Source organism: Odontesthes bonariensis, chromosome 1 (genome assembly GCF_027942865.1).
Source record: "Odontesthes bonariensis isolate fOdoBon6 chromosome 1, fOdoBon6.hap1, whole genome shotgun sequence".
Lineage (NCBI taxonomy): Eukaryota > Metazoa > Chordata > Actinopteri > Atheriniformes > Atherinopsidae > Odontesthes > Odontesthes bonariensis.
In genome coordinates, this window is record NC_134506.1 from 42564122 (window position 1) to 42583366 (window position 19245).

General features: G+C 43.8%; 2 protein-coding genes across 14 annotated transcripts in view; one reads left to right on the top strand and one right to left on the bottom strand.

Annotated features, from left to right (window-relative positions):
* The first annotated feature begins 68 nt into the window (after positions 1-68).
* Positions 69-11991, top strand: LOC142385794 (uncharacterized). Of its 2 annotated transcripts, none has more exons than XM_075472512.1 (6): positions 69-264; positions 3461-3851; positions 6578-6653; positions 8016-8094; positions 10840-10954; positions 11593-11991. In XM_075472512.1, the coding sequence occupies exons 2-6, from the start codon at positions 3495-3497 to the stop codon at positions 11857-11859; spliced, it is 894 nt and encodes a 297-aa protein (XP_075328627.1). In that variant the 5' UTR covers positions 69-264; positions 3461-3494; the 3' UTR covers positions 11860-11991. The 2 variants fall into 2 exon arrangements, with proteins under 2 accessions (XP_075328627.1, XP_075328636.1); XM_075472521.1 differs by having other exon boundaries at positions 11596-11991.
* A 2600-nt stretch (positions 11992-14591) lies between these two features.
* herc1 (HECT and RLD domain containing E3 ubiquitin protein ligase family member 1) overlaps positions 14592-19245 on the bottom strand; it is a 108291-nt gene continuing 103637 nt past the window's right edge. For all 12 annotated transcript variants that reach the window (XM_075467264.1, XM_075467230.1, XM_075467254.1 and 9 more), the window contains 3 exons: positions 18438-18590; positions 17192-17497; positions 14592-15195 (listed from right to left, as the gene is read on the bottom strand). In XM_075467264.1, coding sequence (XP_075323379.1) covers positions 15010-15195; positions 17192-17497; positions 18438-18590 — 645 coding nt within the window. In that variant the 3' untranslated portion in view covers positions 14592-15009. The remainder of the gene's footprint in view (positions 15196-17191; positions 17498-18437; positions 18591-19245) is intronic.

The following is a 19245-nucleotide window of genomic DNA, read 5'->3' on the forward strand; positions in this document are numbered from 1 at the left end:
TTGACAGCGCGTGACCGTGATCGTGTGTGTTTTTCCGGTGTGGCGTGTCTTTTCCCGGCAGCTCTGCCCAGGGTGTGCACGCCGAGGACCGGCGTGGGAGCGGAGCTGCAGACCGGCTGAGAGGAGAGGCTTGTGCCCCGCCTCTCTCAGACACGTTGCCCGGGGAGAGGCTGCACGGGCTGGATAAGATTCCTGCCTTGTCTGCCTCTGCGGCTTTCACAGTTTCGCTCCATCATCACCTCCGGAATCTCACGCTTCTCTCCGGTAAGTGACGCTCCGCCACGTCTTTCGTGTTTGCAGCTCCCGCTCACCTGGCGGTAGACCCTCCGTGCTCCTCGGGGAGGATGGAGGAGACCTTTCTCGGGCTGAAATGCAGCTCTGCGCCGCGCTGAACAAATGAGTCGGGACGTGCTTGCACGGTTTTGCGGGATAATTTCAGTGTGCGTTGGGGTTCAGATGACTTGATTTTGCAGACCTTTGCAGCCTGAGCGCCGCCGCGTGTCGGGCACTGTGCGTGCATGTGTACCGACAGGCGGGGAGACGCAGGTCCATGTGTTTGGATGCTTTTTCTTACGTAATGCCGGACGAGGCAGAGCAGGGTTATTCAATCCTCTGGCCTGTACACTGCAGGGCGCAGAACTGGACCCATTTAGACCTCTTTATAGATAGATAGATAGATAGATAGATAGATACTTTATTAATCCCAATTTGGGAAATTGTTTTGTTGCAGCAGCATACAGTAAAGATATGAAAACAATTAAAGTAGTAAAAACAAGCAAATAGAATAGAATAAAATAAATGAAAATAGTGAACAAACATTCGCTATTTACAAATCTACAGTATTTTTTATTTTTTTAAATTTATTTATTGTTTTTTAGGAGAGACTTCAAGCCTATTGAGGTTGAAGTTCTCTTCTTATAAACACTGAGCTTCCCCTTCAACTTAAATCCAGGGGCCATATTACAGAAACATCCTAACTAGAGAATCTTATCTTATCTATCTGGTTACCGTGGTAACGGCACTTTAGGACCGTATTTAGGAAAAGCGCATTACAGAACAGCGTTTCCTATCTTGGTTTACGCATCCTATCTCAAGTTAAGAAAAGTGTATTACAGAAGCATCCTAACTTCGAAAAATCTTAAATAAATTGTGCTAACTTTAGGATAACCCCCTTTGCTGTCCTAAGTGGTGTTTTGTCAGTTATTGTCAGTTAGGTTGGCCTATTAGTTATTTGTCAGTTCTATCGAGAAAATATGGCACGAATTTTATTAGTACAACGTCGTAGGGAAAACAGAAATTTTTATATCGAAAGGGCAGTGGCGGCTGGTGATTCAATTTGTTGGGGGGGCGCAGTTGCGCGTGACGGGTCAAATAGCACCTCACAATCAGAACACAACACACAAATTCTAAAAACCACCTAAACTGGACCATTGTTCAAGTATTAATACAATTAGAGAGATACTTTGGATATTGTTGACCTTAAATAAAGAGTTTTGGGACAGAATAGATAAAGAAATATAGGCTACTGTAATTAGAATAGATCACATGTTATACCATAACCACAACATAATAGTAGGGAGGGACGACGGTTCTGAATTTCCTATTCTATTGCAAAATGTACAAATATTCAGGAAAAACAAAGACCACATTAAAAGGTAGGTGTGTCTAATGTTTTGAGGACTAATATAGAAGACTGGATCAATTCTGATGTTTTTAAATGTGCTATATAAATAAAGCTGACTTGACTTGACTGCACTGAAAAATGGACAACAACTAATTTCTGCAACAGAGACTCACCTCTGCAGCAATCCTTCTGTCTGTGGTCTTCTTCCCCGAGAGCCCGGCGCTTCCTCAGATTGCTTGCTTGATGGACGTGATTGATTCGATGAATTGTCCAATCACGTTAAGATTAAAAATATGGAAAACTCTGCCATTGGTCTGGGCGCACAGAGATGCGAACTAGAATAAATTTTTCATGCGCCAATGAAAAGCTGCCTCTGCTTGTTCACGGTAAAAAAGTTTGCTAGCTCTCATAAACTCCAGTGTTACATAACTTAGTCTTTTGTTTAATTTAAGTAGCATTTATCATTTAAACTTATATATTTAGCCATATTTATTAGGGCTGGTTGAGTTAACTCGTTATTATCGCGTTAACTCGTTAATTATTTAACGCAGATAAATATTTCTTCACACATTAACGCAGGTTTTATTTATTTATTTATTTTTTTAATTTAAATTTAAATAAAAAAAATGTTTTGGGCTTTTAGGAAATAGGAAAGTTCAGAGACAGGAAGCAGAGAGAGGGGGAACGACACGCAGCACAGGGCCGTCAGATGCGGGACTTGAACCGGGGCCAGCTGCAGCGAGGACTAAAGCCTCTGAACATGGGGCGCCTGCTCAACCCACTACGCCACAAACCACCCCTGTTTTATTATTTATTTTATTATTGTAAAAGTCTGTTGCTCACAGACTTTTATTTTGTAAAAGTCTGTCGCTCACAGGCTTTTATTTTGTAAAAGTCTGTCGCTCACAGGCTTTTATTTTGTAAAAGTCTGTCGCTCACAGGCTTTTATTTTGTAAAAGTCTGTTGCTCAAAGGCTTTTATTTTGTAAAAGTCTGACGCTCACAGGCTTTTATTTTGTAAAAGTCTGTCGCTCACAGGCTTTTATTTTGTAAAAGTCTGCTGCTCACAGGCTTTTATTTTGTAAAAGTCTGTCGCTCACAGGCTTTTATTTTGTAAAAGTCTGTTGCTCAAAGGCTTTTATTTTGTAAAAGTCTGTCGCTCACAGGCTTTTATTTTGTAAAAGTCTGTCGCTCACAGGCTTTTATTTTGTAAAAGTCTGTCGCTCACAGGCTTTTATTTTGTAAAAGTCTGTTGCTGTCTGCTGTGGAACAGGAAAAGAAAGTAATCGGCGGATCCACCAAACATGGAGAAGGGTACGGAACTTTTACTCGGCCATTTTCATTTTAAAGTTCTTCCAGACGGCGGAGTCGACAGAACCAAAGTCATCTGTAAACACTGCCAAGTTGAATTGTCTTCTCAGCGTAGTAGTTCCAGTCTAAAATATCACTTAAAGGCAAAACACACAACTGATAGCAGCAAGTCATTCAAGGAAACAGACAGTGGAGCGAGGCTGCTACATAAAAACTACAGAAAGATGCTGATGTTAAAAGTGTGTTTGCACAACAAATGTTATGGCACTTTCATTCATATGGCAGCACATTTAAAATAAAGCTAAATGCTAAAAGCTATACACTACTTTTGGATTCCTTTTTGGATTTTGCGTACAAATGCAATTAATCGTGATTAATCAGGGAACTCATGTGATTAATTAGATTAAAGATTTTAATTGTTGCCCAGCCTAAATATTTATATATATTTTGGTATTTATTTGGGATTATGGCAGGTTCGGTGTTCCATACAGTGTTTCAGGTGCTCTGACTCTGAGTCTGTCTGCAGGTCCATGATGATCTCTGCTGGCTGACGGTCCAACATGTCCACCTCAGACTCTGACTGCTCCATCGACTGGCTCGCCAGTGATGAGGACACCTGCGACAGCCTGAAGAAGTCGCCGCCGCTGCCATCATCATCATCAGCAGCCGCCGCCGAAGCCGCCACCTACTGCAGGGACTCTCCAGCAAACTGTTTCCACTACGGAGCCCAGAGGAGGAGGAGTAGCTGTGATGAAGGCCGCCGTTGGGGCTGCTCCGACTCTGCTGTCAGTCCAGTTCAGGGCTTCACGTCCGTTTGTGCTCAGCAGACATTTTCTGTGGAGGCGGAGCCCCGTCCGACCAGGAAGAGGGCACGCGGCGGCGGTTCGGACGCTGAAGGCAAACTTTTCTCACACAAGGTGAGTTTTCTCCTGAGAAAAAGGAAAGTCGAGCGTTTCCAGGATGGCCATTTAAACCGGTCGCAGGTCGGTCCTCGGCAGGTGGAGCGTGCACAGAGATGCTCCGGGCAGAACCAGAACCAGAACTCTCTGGAGGGAATATACATCCCATCTGGCCTGGGAACACCTCAGGATCCCCCCCCCCTGGACCGTTGCCACGGCGACCTCGTATGAGAGGAAGATGATGGATGGAAATCAGTCATATTCAGATATCCATAGCAAATATTGCTTTCAGATGATTTCATCTTTGAGTTTTTTGTTTGTTTTCTTTTTAATTAAGATCAGGAACCTGAAACCGATCGACTTCGATCAAATCATGATTTTTTTCTTTTTCTAAAACCATCAACCCAACTTGAACTAAATTTTCAGGGCATAACTTGTTAAAACGGCCATTTAAAAGTGTGAATTATGTGGCCTTTGGTGCGAAATTGGCCACGTGACCGTGACGTCATAGGGTTGACTCCCTTATTTGCTAGTATGGCTGGCTGCGAAAATAACATACATTTGATGGACTTATATCTCATAAAGGAAACAAAATTCTGATACAAACATCAGCAGGTCGAAAGAACACACCTCTAACATTATGTGGAAAAACTTTCGTTGAATTTAAGCCACACAAATCGATTTAATATCTATACTGTAGAGGCTCTCTGCACCTCCCGTATGGGTAATGGAAATTAAAGTTACCATTTTCGGCACAGGATCGGCGGCACAAAACAGCCATCGCTCCTACTACACGCTGATTATTATTAAGATGCTATCAATCAAATGACACAATAGTATATGTTTGCTGTGGTAAACTGGAAAAGATTTGAACATGCCGGTTTCACAGATATGGCATTCTGCTTCAGGGTCTATAGTATCGGGACGAATAGATCATAGGCCATTTAGCAGAGTGATATGGATCCGGTGTGCTACTTGATTTCGGGATCAGTGGGGCTATGCCGTGCAAATATGGCCATCAGATGTACACACTACCTTTCCAAGCTAAACAAAGATAAACTCAAATTTCGTGTTTGGTTCATGACAATTTTGAGGTTTTGCTACGATTGTTTTGACATTTTCCATCTGACGACACTGTACAGCTAGGCTTAGTACTAGGGTGCTAGACTACAAGGTAATGTCAGAGAGTTGAGAAGAGGAATAGAATATAAATAGCATACTGTCATCTCCGGTAATGTGGCGGTCAGACTCGCCTGTCTTCGCGCCCGAGCAGTAGTTCGAGCAGGGACAGTCTCCGTCGGCACACCAGGTCCAGCGATGTCAATAGTTGGAACAGCTTCAGCTAAAAGACGTCTCCTATTCCCAACCATTCCCGCGATCTCCACATTTTTAGTGAAACAGTTGTGATGGAAATGTACGGAGCACAACACGGATGTTGAGGACACTTCAAAATCACGACGATGCCTCCGTACAAACTGTATCCACCGTGCTCTCGTCTTTGCCTTCTCCTTGTCAGCTTCCAGTATCTTTTGGTTTGGGAAACATGTGCAGAGAGATGCCTTCAGTGCAGCTGCTATTTTTGCAACTAACACCATTTGGCCCTCCAGCAACACAATATTTTCCACCGTGCTGTGATGTCTTAGCCATAGACGCCGCCATTACAGTTAGACTGCTAGAACTTCTGTGTCAACCCTATGACGTCACGCATAAAAAAAATGAATTCGCACAAAAAGACAAAATGTGGCTCCTTTTGAGCCCGTTTTAACATGACTTTCCGGATAAATTATTATCCAGACAATATCTAATTTTAATTGCAAGGCTTGGAACCTTTAGAATCAGCAGCAAAAACTGTGAAATTCCAACAATTAAAATTCGTTTCATAAGCACTTTAAGTTGAAGTGATCTGGTTGGTTGGATGCTGCAGGGATATGGAAGTTTTTCTGTGCCATCAGTTTGAATACGAATTACTAATATTGAATTTTTTCAGCATCAAGATCAGACTTTGAATTTGAAAAACCAACAGTGTAAAAAAAATAAAATAAATCAATTTCTAAAAAAAAATTCAACCTCAAAAAATTCAGTGGAAAAAGAACTTCACATCCGGGTAAACAGGGAGAAGCAATCGATCTCCGTCTCAATTCATCCAACGGCAGCCAATCAGGTTACGCTCCATTGGACAGATCAGCTCAATAGATATTAATAATATCTATTACTCAGTTTTACTAACACAAATGGGAAATAAAGTAAACTCTCTCACCGAAGCACCATCACCCGCTTTAGTGGACATGGCTGATCTGTCCAATGGAGCGGAACTTGATTGGCTGCAGGATGTTGATTCTTTTTCCATTGAATTTTTAGATGTTGATTTTTTTTTTACACTGATTTTTGTTTTTAGAATTATTTTTTTATTTTATTTTTTTACACTGTTGGTTTTTCAAATTCAAAGTCTGACTTTGATGCTGTAAAAATTCAATATTAGAAATTTGTATTCAAACTCTGATGGCACAGAGAAACTTCCATACAGGGAGGCGGTAACATCAACCGCACGTCCGTCTGAGTGATGAGGGATTGATGGCGCTCACGTTGAGCTGTTACACCAGAACACGCAGTTACGCTGTCAAAGGGAGCATCGGACTCCGAACCGCTCGTCACATGAACTCCTTTTTACGAAGGCAGTGAGCTGATGATGCCGTTAGAAAAGTCTCTGATGTGATAAATGCTAACTCGCCTCTCCGTCTGCGCAGTGCCTGGAGCTGCAGTGCTACGTCCAGCCGTTAGCGTCCATCCTGCGGGGCCTGAGGGCAGGAAGGTACTCTGAACGTAAGTTCATCCAATAATCCTGGTGGGCAGAGGTGCCAGCTGGTTAGAATCTGCTCTCACTCTCACATTTAAGGGGGAATTTTGTTTTATTTTTGACGATGGATGAAGCACGAAAGATTAATTCAGTCCCCCAGATTAAACAGTGTTTTAGTAGCATTTATCATCATTTAAACGTGTATATATATTCAGCCATATTTATATATTTTGGTATTTATTTGGGAATATGGCAGGTTCAGTGTTTTATCTGGGCAAAAGTGGGAAGAAACGAGCCAGATTCTCTGAGACCTGTTACCTGGACCTTAACATCAGTCTGATTTTCTAATGAAATAGCATTCAGAATCTGAGCAGTACGCTGAGCGGTCCGTCCCCGTCGTTACGAAGGCTTCATCAGAGACTGAGATCCATCATTTCATGTCCAAATCAGCATCTGGCTCCACATGTGCCGAATAACTTCCTCTGTGATCCTCTTTAATTAATACAACCGAGTCTGCTCTGCGTCTCGTATCTTTTCTCAATGCTCCACATCAGCTAAAACAAGCAGTTTTATTCACATTATTGTAGCCATTATCTCTAATATTACATACGTCAGTATAAACCGTCTTTAGTCTCTTATTGTGCGCTTCTGTGCACTGATGCAACGTTTTGTTTGGACTCAACAGAGCTGGTTTTATGCTCAGCTTTGTAAAAGTCTGTTGCTCAAAGGCTTTTATTTTGTAAAAGTCTGTCGCTCACAGGCTTTTATTTTGTAAAAGTCTGCTGCTCACAGGCTTTTATTTTGTAAAAGTCTGTTGCTGTCTGCTGTGGAACAGGAAAATAAAGTAATCGGCGGATCCACCAAACATGGAGAAGGGTACGGAACTTTTACTCGGCCATTTTCATGTTAAAGTTCTTCCAGACGGCGGAGTCGACAGAACCAAAGTCATCTGTAAACTCTGCCAAGTTGAATTGTCTTCTCAGCGTAGTAGTTCCAGTCTAAAATATCACTTAAAGGCAAAACACACAACTGATAGCAGCAAGTCATTCAAGGAAACAGACAGTGGAGCGAGGCTTCTACATAAAAACTACAGAAAGATGCTGATGTTAAAAGTGTGTTTGCACAACAAATGTGATTAATTAGATTAAACATTTTAATCGTTGCCCAGCCCTAGTATTAAACTTTTCTCTTTATTTCACTTTTGCAAAGAATCACGACTGAATTTGTGTCTCTCTTAAAACTAAATACATTTAAAAACGTGACGTCGCACAGTTAAAGTCAGGATCAGTCGTGTGTTTGCAGATGGTTTTTAACTCTGAATGTTTTCACTTCTGTGGGATGAAGATCTTCACCCTCTGAGCCGCCTTCTCTCTTTTTCCCCCCCGCAGGTCTCAGCAGTTTCCAGGAGAGTGTGGCAATAGACCGCATCCAGAGGATAACGGGGGTCCTTCAGAGCCCGAACATGGGGTAAAAACCTGAAACACACAACACGCCTGGTCGTCCCCCCCCCCCCACCCCAGATTAAATATTCTAATCGCTGCCCAGCCCTAAAAAAACCCGATAATTTCACTCATGGAAGTCTGAATCAGTCTGTCCGGTGCACGGTGTGACATCACCGCATGTTTTCCCTGTGATGTCAGTGTGGAGTGGGCGGGGCTTGTCGGCGGGGGTCTATTTATAGCCCCGCGTGTGCTGCAGCGCATTCCTCGGCTGGTCACGTGACCCCCCCCCCCCGTATGCATCCGTAGTGCCTCATAGACGGAGAGGAATGCAGCCCCCTCCGCTTTCATTCATCCAGCCTGCGCCGTGCCTCACGCTGTCCACCAATCGGATGAAGGCAGAGCGCCGACTGTGAGGATTATGTAACGGCCACTGGCGAGACGTCCCTAAGCCATCTGACTCGCTAATCTGCTGTGAAAAGCGTGTAAAGACACAAATGACTTCAGTCCTGCAGAGCGCCGCCTCTCTGACCGTTAACCACGAGTCATGAAGTGGTGGCTGTACTCCACCTCCTTCTGATCCCGCTTTCTTCTCCTTCCTTTAATCTATGCGACAGTTTTTAGTGACCGTTTCCATGCGTTTGGTTTTATTTCACCCGGTTCTAAACTTTTAACAACTGTTGGGAGTCGTTTCTTTCGTCACGTTCTCTGGGCTCAGGGATGATCTGAAATAATCAGAAGTTTCAGGCTGACGTGTCGAGCTCCGTCTGTAAAATTATTTAATTAAATACAGAATAATGCAACAGTCCCAGGGGACAGTTTTAATCACAGAGATTGTGTGTTATTTTAGTGAATTCTTCTAAAATCTGCCGTTTATCTCCGTCATTGAAAGTGGAATAACTCCGTGTTTCACATTGTTAACGGTTGTTCAGCACAGTGCTGTTTGAAAAACCACTTAGTGGTCAGGACGTGACATCCGTCTCTGTGTTAGCGTTAGCTGCTGCTAAAGGAAGAAATAAACCACGAGGAGTTATTTCTCAGATGCTTCCTGCTCTGAAGTTCAGGCTCTGAGAGTTGGAGCTGATCCCTCTTTGTGGCTCAGCTTCTTCAGTCCAGCGTTGAACTGGACCGAGTTGTTAAAACAGTGGGATGAAAAGTGGCTGCTGCACATTTACAGTCTTTAGCTAACTCTGCTGGAACATTAGCCTCAGATAGAGGCTGTGTTCCAAACCGCATACTTCTCCTACTACTCATACTAACTTTTTGAGTTAGTATGCGAGTTTGAGTAAGCAGAAGTTCCCGGATGCATACTAGATTCTCTGAAATGTTGGGTATGCATCATGAGGTTACTACTCATACTCAAACTACCCAAGATGCAACGTAAAGTGACGTCGCCGATCGTCATTTCCTGTCAAAACGGCAGTTTCAAGCTAGCTACAACGAGGGTAGGTTCACTTCCTGTTTTCAAAACAAAAGCACCAATTGTATGGTAATGGCTTTCCCTTTGATAAAAGGCAACGGGTATTTTATTTTGTGAAAATAACCGGAAGTGCGTTGCTCACTGCGGCTAGCTTTAGTAGCGCCGAATTCGTGGGAACAAAATTGTAAACAGCCGGTATTTTGTCAGGTTTTCAACACGTTGGGGATCTAAACGACTACTTTCTCGCCTGAAAATGTTTCAAATGTTGCTAAAGTTTACAGAGTTTAGAGCTTAAGAGAAATCAGCTTCAGGCCGGCTGATTTCGGCTCGGGCAGGAGCGAGATGCATTGTGGGTAAACGCTCTGAATACTGTCTGATCGTACACAGCGGCTGTGTTTGAAACCGCATACTAATCGATCAGACATTCATTCAAATGCTCCGGAGTTTATCCACTGGGCTCTGATATCCTCCGAGGCTGCTGCTGGATGGAAGATGCATGCTCCTCAGTGCAGAACATTTCCACCAGAAGCTGGCTTCATCCGTCCAGCAGGGTGGATGTGGGTGGGTTAGGTTTGTGTTTTTGGGGAATTTTATACTTGCTGATACATGCTGCCAGGATTTTTTTTTTTTTTAAAGAAAACTTCACCTTTAAAGAGAATAATTTGGCTTCGCTGTGGATGTAACACGTCTGTCATAAACAACCCTGCACATGCACAGCCACACACACAAATCTGTTGTCATGTTGAAGAAGCCACAAAGACGCCATCGGGACCACTCTGCAGTCAAAGAACCAAACTTTATGTCTTTAGATGAAAAACCTCTGAAAGGTTCAGACACCCAGAGAGCAGCAGGCGGTCACTCTGAAACATTTAACTGGTAAAAGTGATAAAATTATAGTTGGAAAACGGGGTGAAGACTCGTTTCTGCTGCCACCGTGTGGCAGGAAGGAGTTACTGCAGGTTTAAAGCTCAGATTTTTGCTTCGTTCATGCTCGTGATTACTAAAATTTTAGGTTTAACGTGAACTTTTTTTTTACTTTTCAGCCTGTTTTTCAGTCTTTAAAGGGTTCTTCTCTTTTGACATGAAGCTGTATGACATCAGATATTAGCATCTTCTTACCGCCTGCTGCGTCCTGTGAGCAGAGTTCCAGCCTCGTTTTGGTGTTGACGAAGGTAGTCCGGCTAGTTGGCTGGGGTTTAAAAAATAAAGCGTTTTGCTTCTCAAAACAATATGCGTTCAAAAGAATAATAAAATGTCATTTGAAATATTAAACAGAATAAATGTGACTCAGAATGTCTTAATGAAACACGTGTACAAAGGTAAAACGTTTGAGCACCTTCTCGTTTCTTTCAGAGGAAGCTTCCTCAGCATCATCCTGAAAATAGAGGAAATGCTCCGGAGTTGGTTTCCTCGCATCAAACCAAACGTGACGCAGACGGACGGCGGCACGCCGGCCAAGAGGCAAAAGGTGAAAAAAACTTGACTGTTAAAAACAAAAGGCTGCTGGCGCAAGTCTTAATAAAGTATGGAAAATAAATGTATGGTAGAATGTTACAGTGTGCTCAAAGGCATTGTGAAATGAGAAATAGGAAGGTAGGCTATAAAACTATAATGTTACTAACTGGTAACGTACTGTATTAGCCTAATGGGATGATATCCAATCAACGCATGCTTAACCTAGTCTGGCACATTTTGGTAACGTCACTGCTGAGGTCTGTTGACATGTCCTTGTGATTTTCATGTTTTGAAACGTTTTCATCAGTAAAAGCATAATTTACTGTGAATAATGGATTTGTTCATTGAATACTAGCCTATAAAAATGAACATTTCTAATAAACACAGACACAGTTGGTACAATCTCAACCAATGAAGTAGGCAGTAGGCACACAAGTTACAAGTACATAAAGTTAAGGTCTTGGGGAAAAAAAGTGTTGAATTTTAATTTGGAAAAAGAGCAAGCACCCTGTAAAAATCAGGATCTTTGTTCTCACACATCAGAACGCGAGAATCTGTCGGTGTTTTCCAGACTTTAACGACGTTGTTCTGGTGAAACTTTGTGAAGGAATGATCCCAAAGTCACATGTTGATGTCGTGTCTCCTCTTCAGCAGCAGCACAGCAGCTCCTCCGCTCCTCCGTCAGCCTCCAACTCCTCCGCCCGCTCCCTGAAGCCTCCAGAAGTGGCGCCCATAGCCACCGCCACCCATCTGAAAGTGACCCAAGACAGCGCCGTCTCCTCCAGCACCGACCTCTGCACGGGGCCGCCCGCCTTCACCATCAGCTCGCCTTGTCTGGAGAGGCTCCTGAGGGCGAAGGAGAGCCTCATCGCCGTCAGGACGGAGGCGGACGGAGGCGTGCTGTCGCACCACAGCTGATCCGGGACCAACACAACCGAGCATCGGACTGTTACTTTGACCTTTCAGTTTTCAGCGGCTCCTCTACCTCACGCCGTCGGAGCGCCTCCAGAGGCGAGGATGGAGTTACTCCTTCAGTTTTAAAGGGGAACTGCGGTATTTTCAACATTAAGCCTCTTTTCTGAGTCGTCTGCAATGTTTTAGAACCCCCCTCACCGCTTTTTTGATGTTTACTGCTGTCTCCGGTATTTGCCTAATTTTGATTCATCTCAACCTGCTTCAGAACGGCAAGTCATGCGCATGTCCAAAAAGGTCCGTAAAAGCACCATAAACGTCTGTTTTCAAAATAATCAACTCACCGGAGTGGTTACTGGTGTGCACTGGTAATCCATATCAAATTTCGTTGCGAAAAGTTGCTTCTGTCGTGTTTTATTTGGCAGCTCGTTCATGCTTGCACTATTTTCTTAGCGGTGGCGGAGTAATATCAACGAACATCCAGTACAAAATGTCAAATAAAACACGACAGAAGCAACTTTTCGCAACGAAATTTGATATGGATTACCAGTGCACACCAGTAACCACTCCGGTGAGTTGCTTATTTTGAAAACGGACGTTTATTGTGCTTTTACAGACCTTTTAGGACATGCACATGACTTGCCGTTCTGAAGCAGGTTGAGAAGAATCAACGGAGACAGCAGTAAACATCAAAAAAGCGGTGAGGGGGGTTCTAAAACATTGCAGAACGACTCAGAAAAGAGGCTTAATGTTGAAAATACCGCAGTTCTCCTTTAAACTACTTCCTGTCTCATACTGCTTCACCGTACGCTGCGTTTCCTAACCGTTATCCGTCGGCTTCTGGCTCCAACGTGCTCTCACGTAACTTTGGAGTTACAGCGGTTATGAAGCCATCTTCTTTTCTTTAAAACACACTCAGCCTTTTCTCATTTTCCTCTGAGCGGAGCCTTAATTCAGAACTGAGGGACGTTTTACAACCAAAACAGGCTTCAGGGTCGCCCTCTGCTGGTCATCAGACAGAATTACAGGCTTCAGGGTCGCCCTCTGCTGGTCATCAGACAGAATTACAGGCTTCAGGGTCGCCCTCTGCTGGTCACCCGACAGAATTACAGGCTTCATTCGCCCCCTGCTGGTCAGACAGAACTACAGGCTTCATTCGCCCTCTGCTGGTCACCCGACAGAATTACAGGCTTCAGGGCCGCCCCCTGCTGGTCATCAGACAGAATTACAGGCTTCAGGGCCGCCCCCTGCTGATCATCAGAATTACAGGCTTCAGGGTCGCCCCCTGCTGGTCATCAGACAGAATTACAGGCTTCAGGGTCGCCCCCTGCTGGTCATCTGACAGAATTACAGGCTTCATTTGCCCCCTGCTGGTCATCAGACAGAATTACAGGCTTCATTCGCCCCCTGCTGGTCATCAGACAGAATTACAGGCTTCATTCGCCCTCTGCTGGTCATCAGACAGAATTACAGGTTTCATTCGCCCGTCTTTTTCTTTCTGTTTACGGTTAATGAGCGCAGGAAGAAAACTTAACGACAGAAATCACAGACTGAGGTGCGATGGGTCGAACCAGCTGCCATCTTTTCATCTAATCGCAGCCGTTTCCGCTCCGATTGTTGCCGAGGAAACTGTCGGATGGTCATTCTGATGCATCGAGATAAACACCCGACGACAAAAATCACGAGAAACTGAGCAACAAGAAAATATGTAAACGGATAAATAATTTAGTAGATATGATGATGATGATGATGAATGCTACTGAAATGTAAATATTCCAATTAAAGAAATTTAAATCGAACACTGAGGCAACATTTAAAGTTGGGTTTCTTTCACATTCTGTTCAATTATCGTATTTTCTGCACCATCAGACGCACTTAAAAGCCTATAATTTTCTAAAAAAACAAAAGTGCGCCTTATAACCCGGAGCGCTTTATATATGGATTTATTCTTGTTAGTTTACGGACCCCGAAGCGATTTTGTGTGGTACACGGCGCTCTGTCAAAATGTTTTAGTAAGACTTTGGTAAACTACAAAGCCTTGAGCGTAGCGGAGTAATATATATTGTGATTCACCATAATAATAACAAAATTGAACAGTGGGTTATTGAACAGAGAGCAGCGGGTAGAAGCGTCTCTACAGTCTCTATTCGACTGAAGGCAGCAGCGTTGGCACGGGACATGAATATCAGTGTAAACAGGGCGTTCAAAGTTAAACTGCGAGCTGCGTGGGAGCAGTGGATGACAGAAGGCGAACACACATTCACCAAGGGAGGGAGACAGCGCCGGGCGACTTTCGCTACTATCAGCCAATGGATCGTGGATGCCTGGGCTAAGCTATCAGTCTCAACTGTGGTCCGAGCTTTCACGAAGGCCGGTGTTCAGTCGATTTGTGCCACTTGTCGAGAATTGCTACTTTGTGGTTTTGCGCATGCGCCGAGCCGATTTTATAAGTTTTGTTTTCGAATCATCACTGAACTGCCAGGTAACAGCAACAACACTGTTTTTTTTCGCTTAATGCGCCTTATAGCCCGGTGCGCTTTATATATGAAAAAAGATCGAAAATAGACCATTCATTGACAGTGCGCTTTATAATCCAGTGCGCTCTATAGTGCGGAAAATACGGTACTTTAATTTAAGCAGCATTTATCATCACATAAAGTCACATATTTCAGATTCTGTCAGGTTTCTGCTGTCCGTGCTGATGTTTTGTTTTTGTATTTCTGAATAAAAAGTGAGGATCAGTTATGCAGCATTTATTGTTTCTTGTTGAACGCTTTGGGAAAAACTCGCCGTCGGCGATGAAAACAATAAATATGGATATAATGCAAAACATTTTCCTAATGAAGCATTTTACACAATGTACAGTCCTTCTTTCCCCCGGGCCGCCGCTCCGTAATAATCTATACACATTTCAGCAGGTGAACGCGGCTCCGTGCAGAAACCCTGAAGATGGGACGTGGAGTAAAAAGAAGAAAACTAAATGCACTTCTCGTGTGGATTTTTCGTGTTAAAAACTGCTAATAAACCACAAAGAGAAATGAAGATTTGTGCTGTTTGAAAAGACATAAAATGGATGTAAAACGTGGCCCGTCTGCCCGACCGTGGGGGCGGAGGCCGGCGCCGCTTTTCAGGTCAGTCCCGGGACTCCGCCCATCCTCAGTAGTCCGTGTCGGAGCCCTCGGCGTTGTCCACGTTTCGGGACAGCATGTAGTTGTCCATGTCGATGGAGCGACAGTTGTTGATGGCGTAGCGCAGCCGCTCGGCCATGACGGCCTGGCTGGAGTACGGAGGCAGACGCAGCTGGAAGAAGCAGGTCTGAGAGGTGGGAAGGCTGTCGTACGGCTGCGGGCGACACAAACGCACACAATCCGTTTAAAGAGGGCCAAAAAGGAACAAATAAACCTAAAAACGAGCAAATGGGACATTTCTGAGCTGATGAAAGTTCAGTTAAACTTTTAAACCTTTTGATATCAGTCAGGTGACTCCTTCATCTGGATGTAAGAAAACTAGGGCTGAGCAACGATTAAAATGTTTAATCTAATTAATCTCATGATTTCCCTGATTAATCACGATTAATCGCATTTGTACGCAAAATCCAAAAATGAATCCAAAAGTAGCGTATAGCTTTTAGCATTTAGTTTTATTTTAAATGTGCTGCCATATGAATGAAAGTGCCATAACATTTGTTGTGCAAACACACTTTTAACATCAGCATCTTTCTGTAGTTTTTATGTAGAAGCCTCGCTCCACTGTCTGTTTCCTTGAATGACTTGCTGCTATCAGTTGTGTGTTTTGCCTTTAAGTGATATTTTAGACTGGAACTACTACGCTGAGAAGACAATTCAACTTGGCTGTAAATGCAAGAGTTTTTTTAAAAATTTATTTTGAAATACATGCTTTTTTAAATTCAATTCAGTTTTATTTATATAGCGCCAAATACAACAAATGTCATCTCAAGGCACTTAAATAATAAAGCCAATTGGAATTCAATTCATTGTAATCATAATTATTTATAAAAAATAATCCAATTCATTCATATAAAGCCAATTAAAAAACAATTGAATTTGTTGAAACAAGTGTTGAAACAAGTAAAACAGGAAGTAGCGCCGGTTAGCTCCGTTAGCTTCACACCTGTAGTGGTGATGTTAGCTGCTAGTTTATCTTTATTTTATTACTCCATGCTTCGTGGTGTTTGCTGTAACTGTGAATGTGATGCATTCAACAGACTTTTACAATAATAAAACCTGCGTTAATGCGCGATAAAATATTTATCGGCGTTAAATAATAATGAGTTAACGCGATAATAACGAGTTAACTCGCCCAGCCCTAAAGCAAAGGAAACAATAAATAAGTTCTGAAGCAGATAGATGGAGTCAAAACGTAAATAAATAAAGTTCTAAACGAGATACCGAAGGTGAAACGTCTTCAAAAAAACCAAGAAGAAGAAGTCAAGTTGCCCTAATTCAGGAATGTCTAAAGTCGGCCCTGCAGGTTTCAGGTGTTTCCCTGATTCAGATAAAACAGATCTCTTCTAAAGGTGGTTAAAGGGACAGTTCGCCTCTTTTGACATGAAGCTGTATGACATCCCATATCAGCAACATCATTTCTGAACATCTTCTTACCCCCTGCTGCGTCCTGTGAGCAGAGTTCCAGCCTCGTTTTGGTGTTGATGAAGGTAGTCCGGCTAGTTGGCTGGGGTTTAAAAAATAAAGCGTTTTGCTTCTCAAAACAATATGCGTTCAACAGAGTAACACATTTGCATCACAAAATGGTTCTCCAGGAAAAAGTCAGACCTCACAATCGCTTGGCCCTATTTTCTCTCCCTTCAAACGCCTGTTACGGTGTTTGCTGCTCGGTCTGCACAGCAGGCAGTGATACGAAGGGAGAGAAAATAGGGCCAAGCGGCGATTGTGAGGTCTGACTTTTTCCTGGAGAACCATTTTGTGATGCAAATGTATTACTCTGTTGAACGCATATTGTTCTGAGAAGCAAAACGCTTTATTTTTTAAACCCCAGCCAACTAGTCGGACTACCTTCATCAACACCAAAACGAGGCTGGAACTCTGCTCACAGGACGCAGCGGGGGGTAAGAAGATGTTCATAAATGATGTTGCTGATATGGGGTGTCATACAGCTTAATGTCAAAAGAGGCGAACTATCCCTTTAAGTTCTGCAGCAGCCTGCTGATGATGCACTGATCTGAATCAGGTGTGTTGGACGTCTGAAACTTGCAGGACGGCGTTCCCAGGGGCCGGAGGTGGGGATCCCTGCCCTAATTCAGGCTCTTTGGACCACCATGGATGACCCAGTAAAGAATAAAGCTTTTTATTTCACTCACCCGGTCCACCTTCATGATCTGGAACCTCTGAGAGATGTCGGCCGTGTTGGCGGGCAGCCTGGAGCGGCCGGAGACGAAGCGCATGAAGAGGACCCGCTCCTCGTTGGAGAACTCCTCCAGAGTCTGCCAGAACCACTGCACCAGGGCGTGCTGCTCGTCCACCTCCCGGTACCGCACCACCTTCTTCAGCACGTCGCAGCAGATCTCCGGCATGCCGCACACCATCTGCTCCAGCTGCTTGGCCGTCAGCAGCGACAGCAGCGGCACCGGCACGATCCACGACATGCCCTCACGCACCGCCGCCACCTGGCACGGAAACAGGTTCCATTCAGGCTCGGTTCACCAGAACAAAAAGAGACATTTCGTGTTCGCCTTCAGCTTCGTTTCCTCTGACGTCTGCGATGAGATTCAGAACTCATGTCTAACTCCATCTTTTTTCCTCCACCCTCAAAGGTTTCTATTTTATGGCTGTGTTCCAAACCGCATACTTCTCATACTACTCATACTAACTTTTTGAGTTAGTATGCGAGTTTGAGTAAGCGAGAAGTTCCCGGATGCATACTAGATTCTCTGAAATGCTGGGTATGCATCATGAGGTTACTGCTCATACTCAAATTACCTGTAGTGGCCATTTGTCCATAAAAAAACAAATTAAACTTAAACCAAACCAAATCAAAAGACCACTGATGCATCATGGGGGATGTGGTTTAACGCAGCCAAAAGAAGATGAATGTCCAAGATGAATTCTTGCGTTTTCTGATTATTTATTTCCAAACAATAAAACAAAGAAAAGAACAAAGAAAACCTGCTGCTCACTTTTTCCCTGGTAAAAAACCATCGGCCCACCCAGGTGCATGCTGGTACTCCAGGTGCCCAGTGTGACCCAATTACCAAAAATATTCTAAACAAATAACGAACAAGGAATATTAGCAAAAAATCTAATCTAAATCTAGCACTGAAATTAATCAAATAAAGTTACTCATAATTAGCAAATTAAATTTACAACTAGAACCAAAAAACAAAAACTAACTCTACAAATAGCGGCTGATTTCGGCTCGGGCAGGATCGAAATGCATTGTGGGTAAACGCTCTGCATACTGTCTGATCGATGAGTATGTAGTATGGAAGTATGTAGTATGTGGTTTCGAACAGCCTACTTCTTATTTCTTCTTCTCTCTCACTGAACCTTTAATGGACACTGAACAAAACTTCACAAAAACAACCACCAGAAGCAGATCTGCCGTACCTGTCGGTCGATCTCGTGCAGCCGGTATTCGATGGCTCGTTCCACGTACTCCTTCCTGTTGGAGAAGGTCAGAGGGATGCTGTTTCCTCCCGGGATGATGGGCACCATTTTACCGTCTGCGCTCTGCCCGACGAAAGAATCCAGAGGAATCATCTGGACGACAAACAGCAAACATCAGCAGAAAGCTCCTGGTCACACGATGCTTTCTGTTCCTCAGTGTGTTTTTGGTCTGAATCGTCTCATTTGTGGTCCAGACTTTGGCCAATCTAAAATAAATGACGAGGCGTCTGCGCTGTAGACCTCCAATTCTGACCAACCGGAGCAGACCGGGCCTTTCGGTTGGGTTTTTAAAGAGACGGAAGCTAAAAACGGAGCGTTTCAGATGAAAAGTGACCTAAAGGGGCTGCAGAAATGTACAATAAGAGGAAATAAATGGGCTTTCTGAACGACAGATCAAATTAAAGGTGCAAGCAGCTGTACGTGGGACCGAGATGTGCGCACGTTGGGGCATGCGCTGGACGCCGTAGCCGCGCAGCTCCGCCCACACGCGATACCCTTTACATACTTACGAGGTCGTCAGGGTGGACGTGTGTGCCAAGTTTCATGACTTTGCGATGATGATAAGGCTTTCAAATCACAAACGCCATCACACGATTTTCACCGCCTGGCCACGCCCACACCGTTCAGAGTTTGGAAAAGTTTCTCAAAATCCCCTCCCCCATGTCTTAAGAGTAACCTGGCCAAGTTTGAAGTCTGTAGCATTAAATCTGTAGGACGAGTTCGATCATATGCAAGGCGTGGAATCGGG

Coding starts and splice junctions, on each gene's coding strand:
- LOC142385794 (XM_075472512.1), top strand. CDS start 3,495: ATGTCCACCTCAGACTCTGACTGCTCCATCGACTGGCTCGCCAGTGAT. Junction 6,654..8,015: donor GGCAGGAAGGTACTCTGAAC/GTAAGTTCATCC, acceptor TCCCCCCCGCAG/GTCTCAGCAGTTTCCAGGAG. Junction 8,095..10,839: donor CTTCAGAGCCCGAACATGGG/GTAAAAACCTGA, acceptor CGTTTCTTTCAG/AGGAAGCTTCCTCAGCATCA.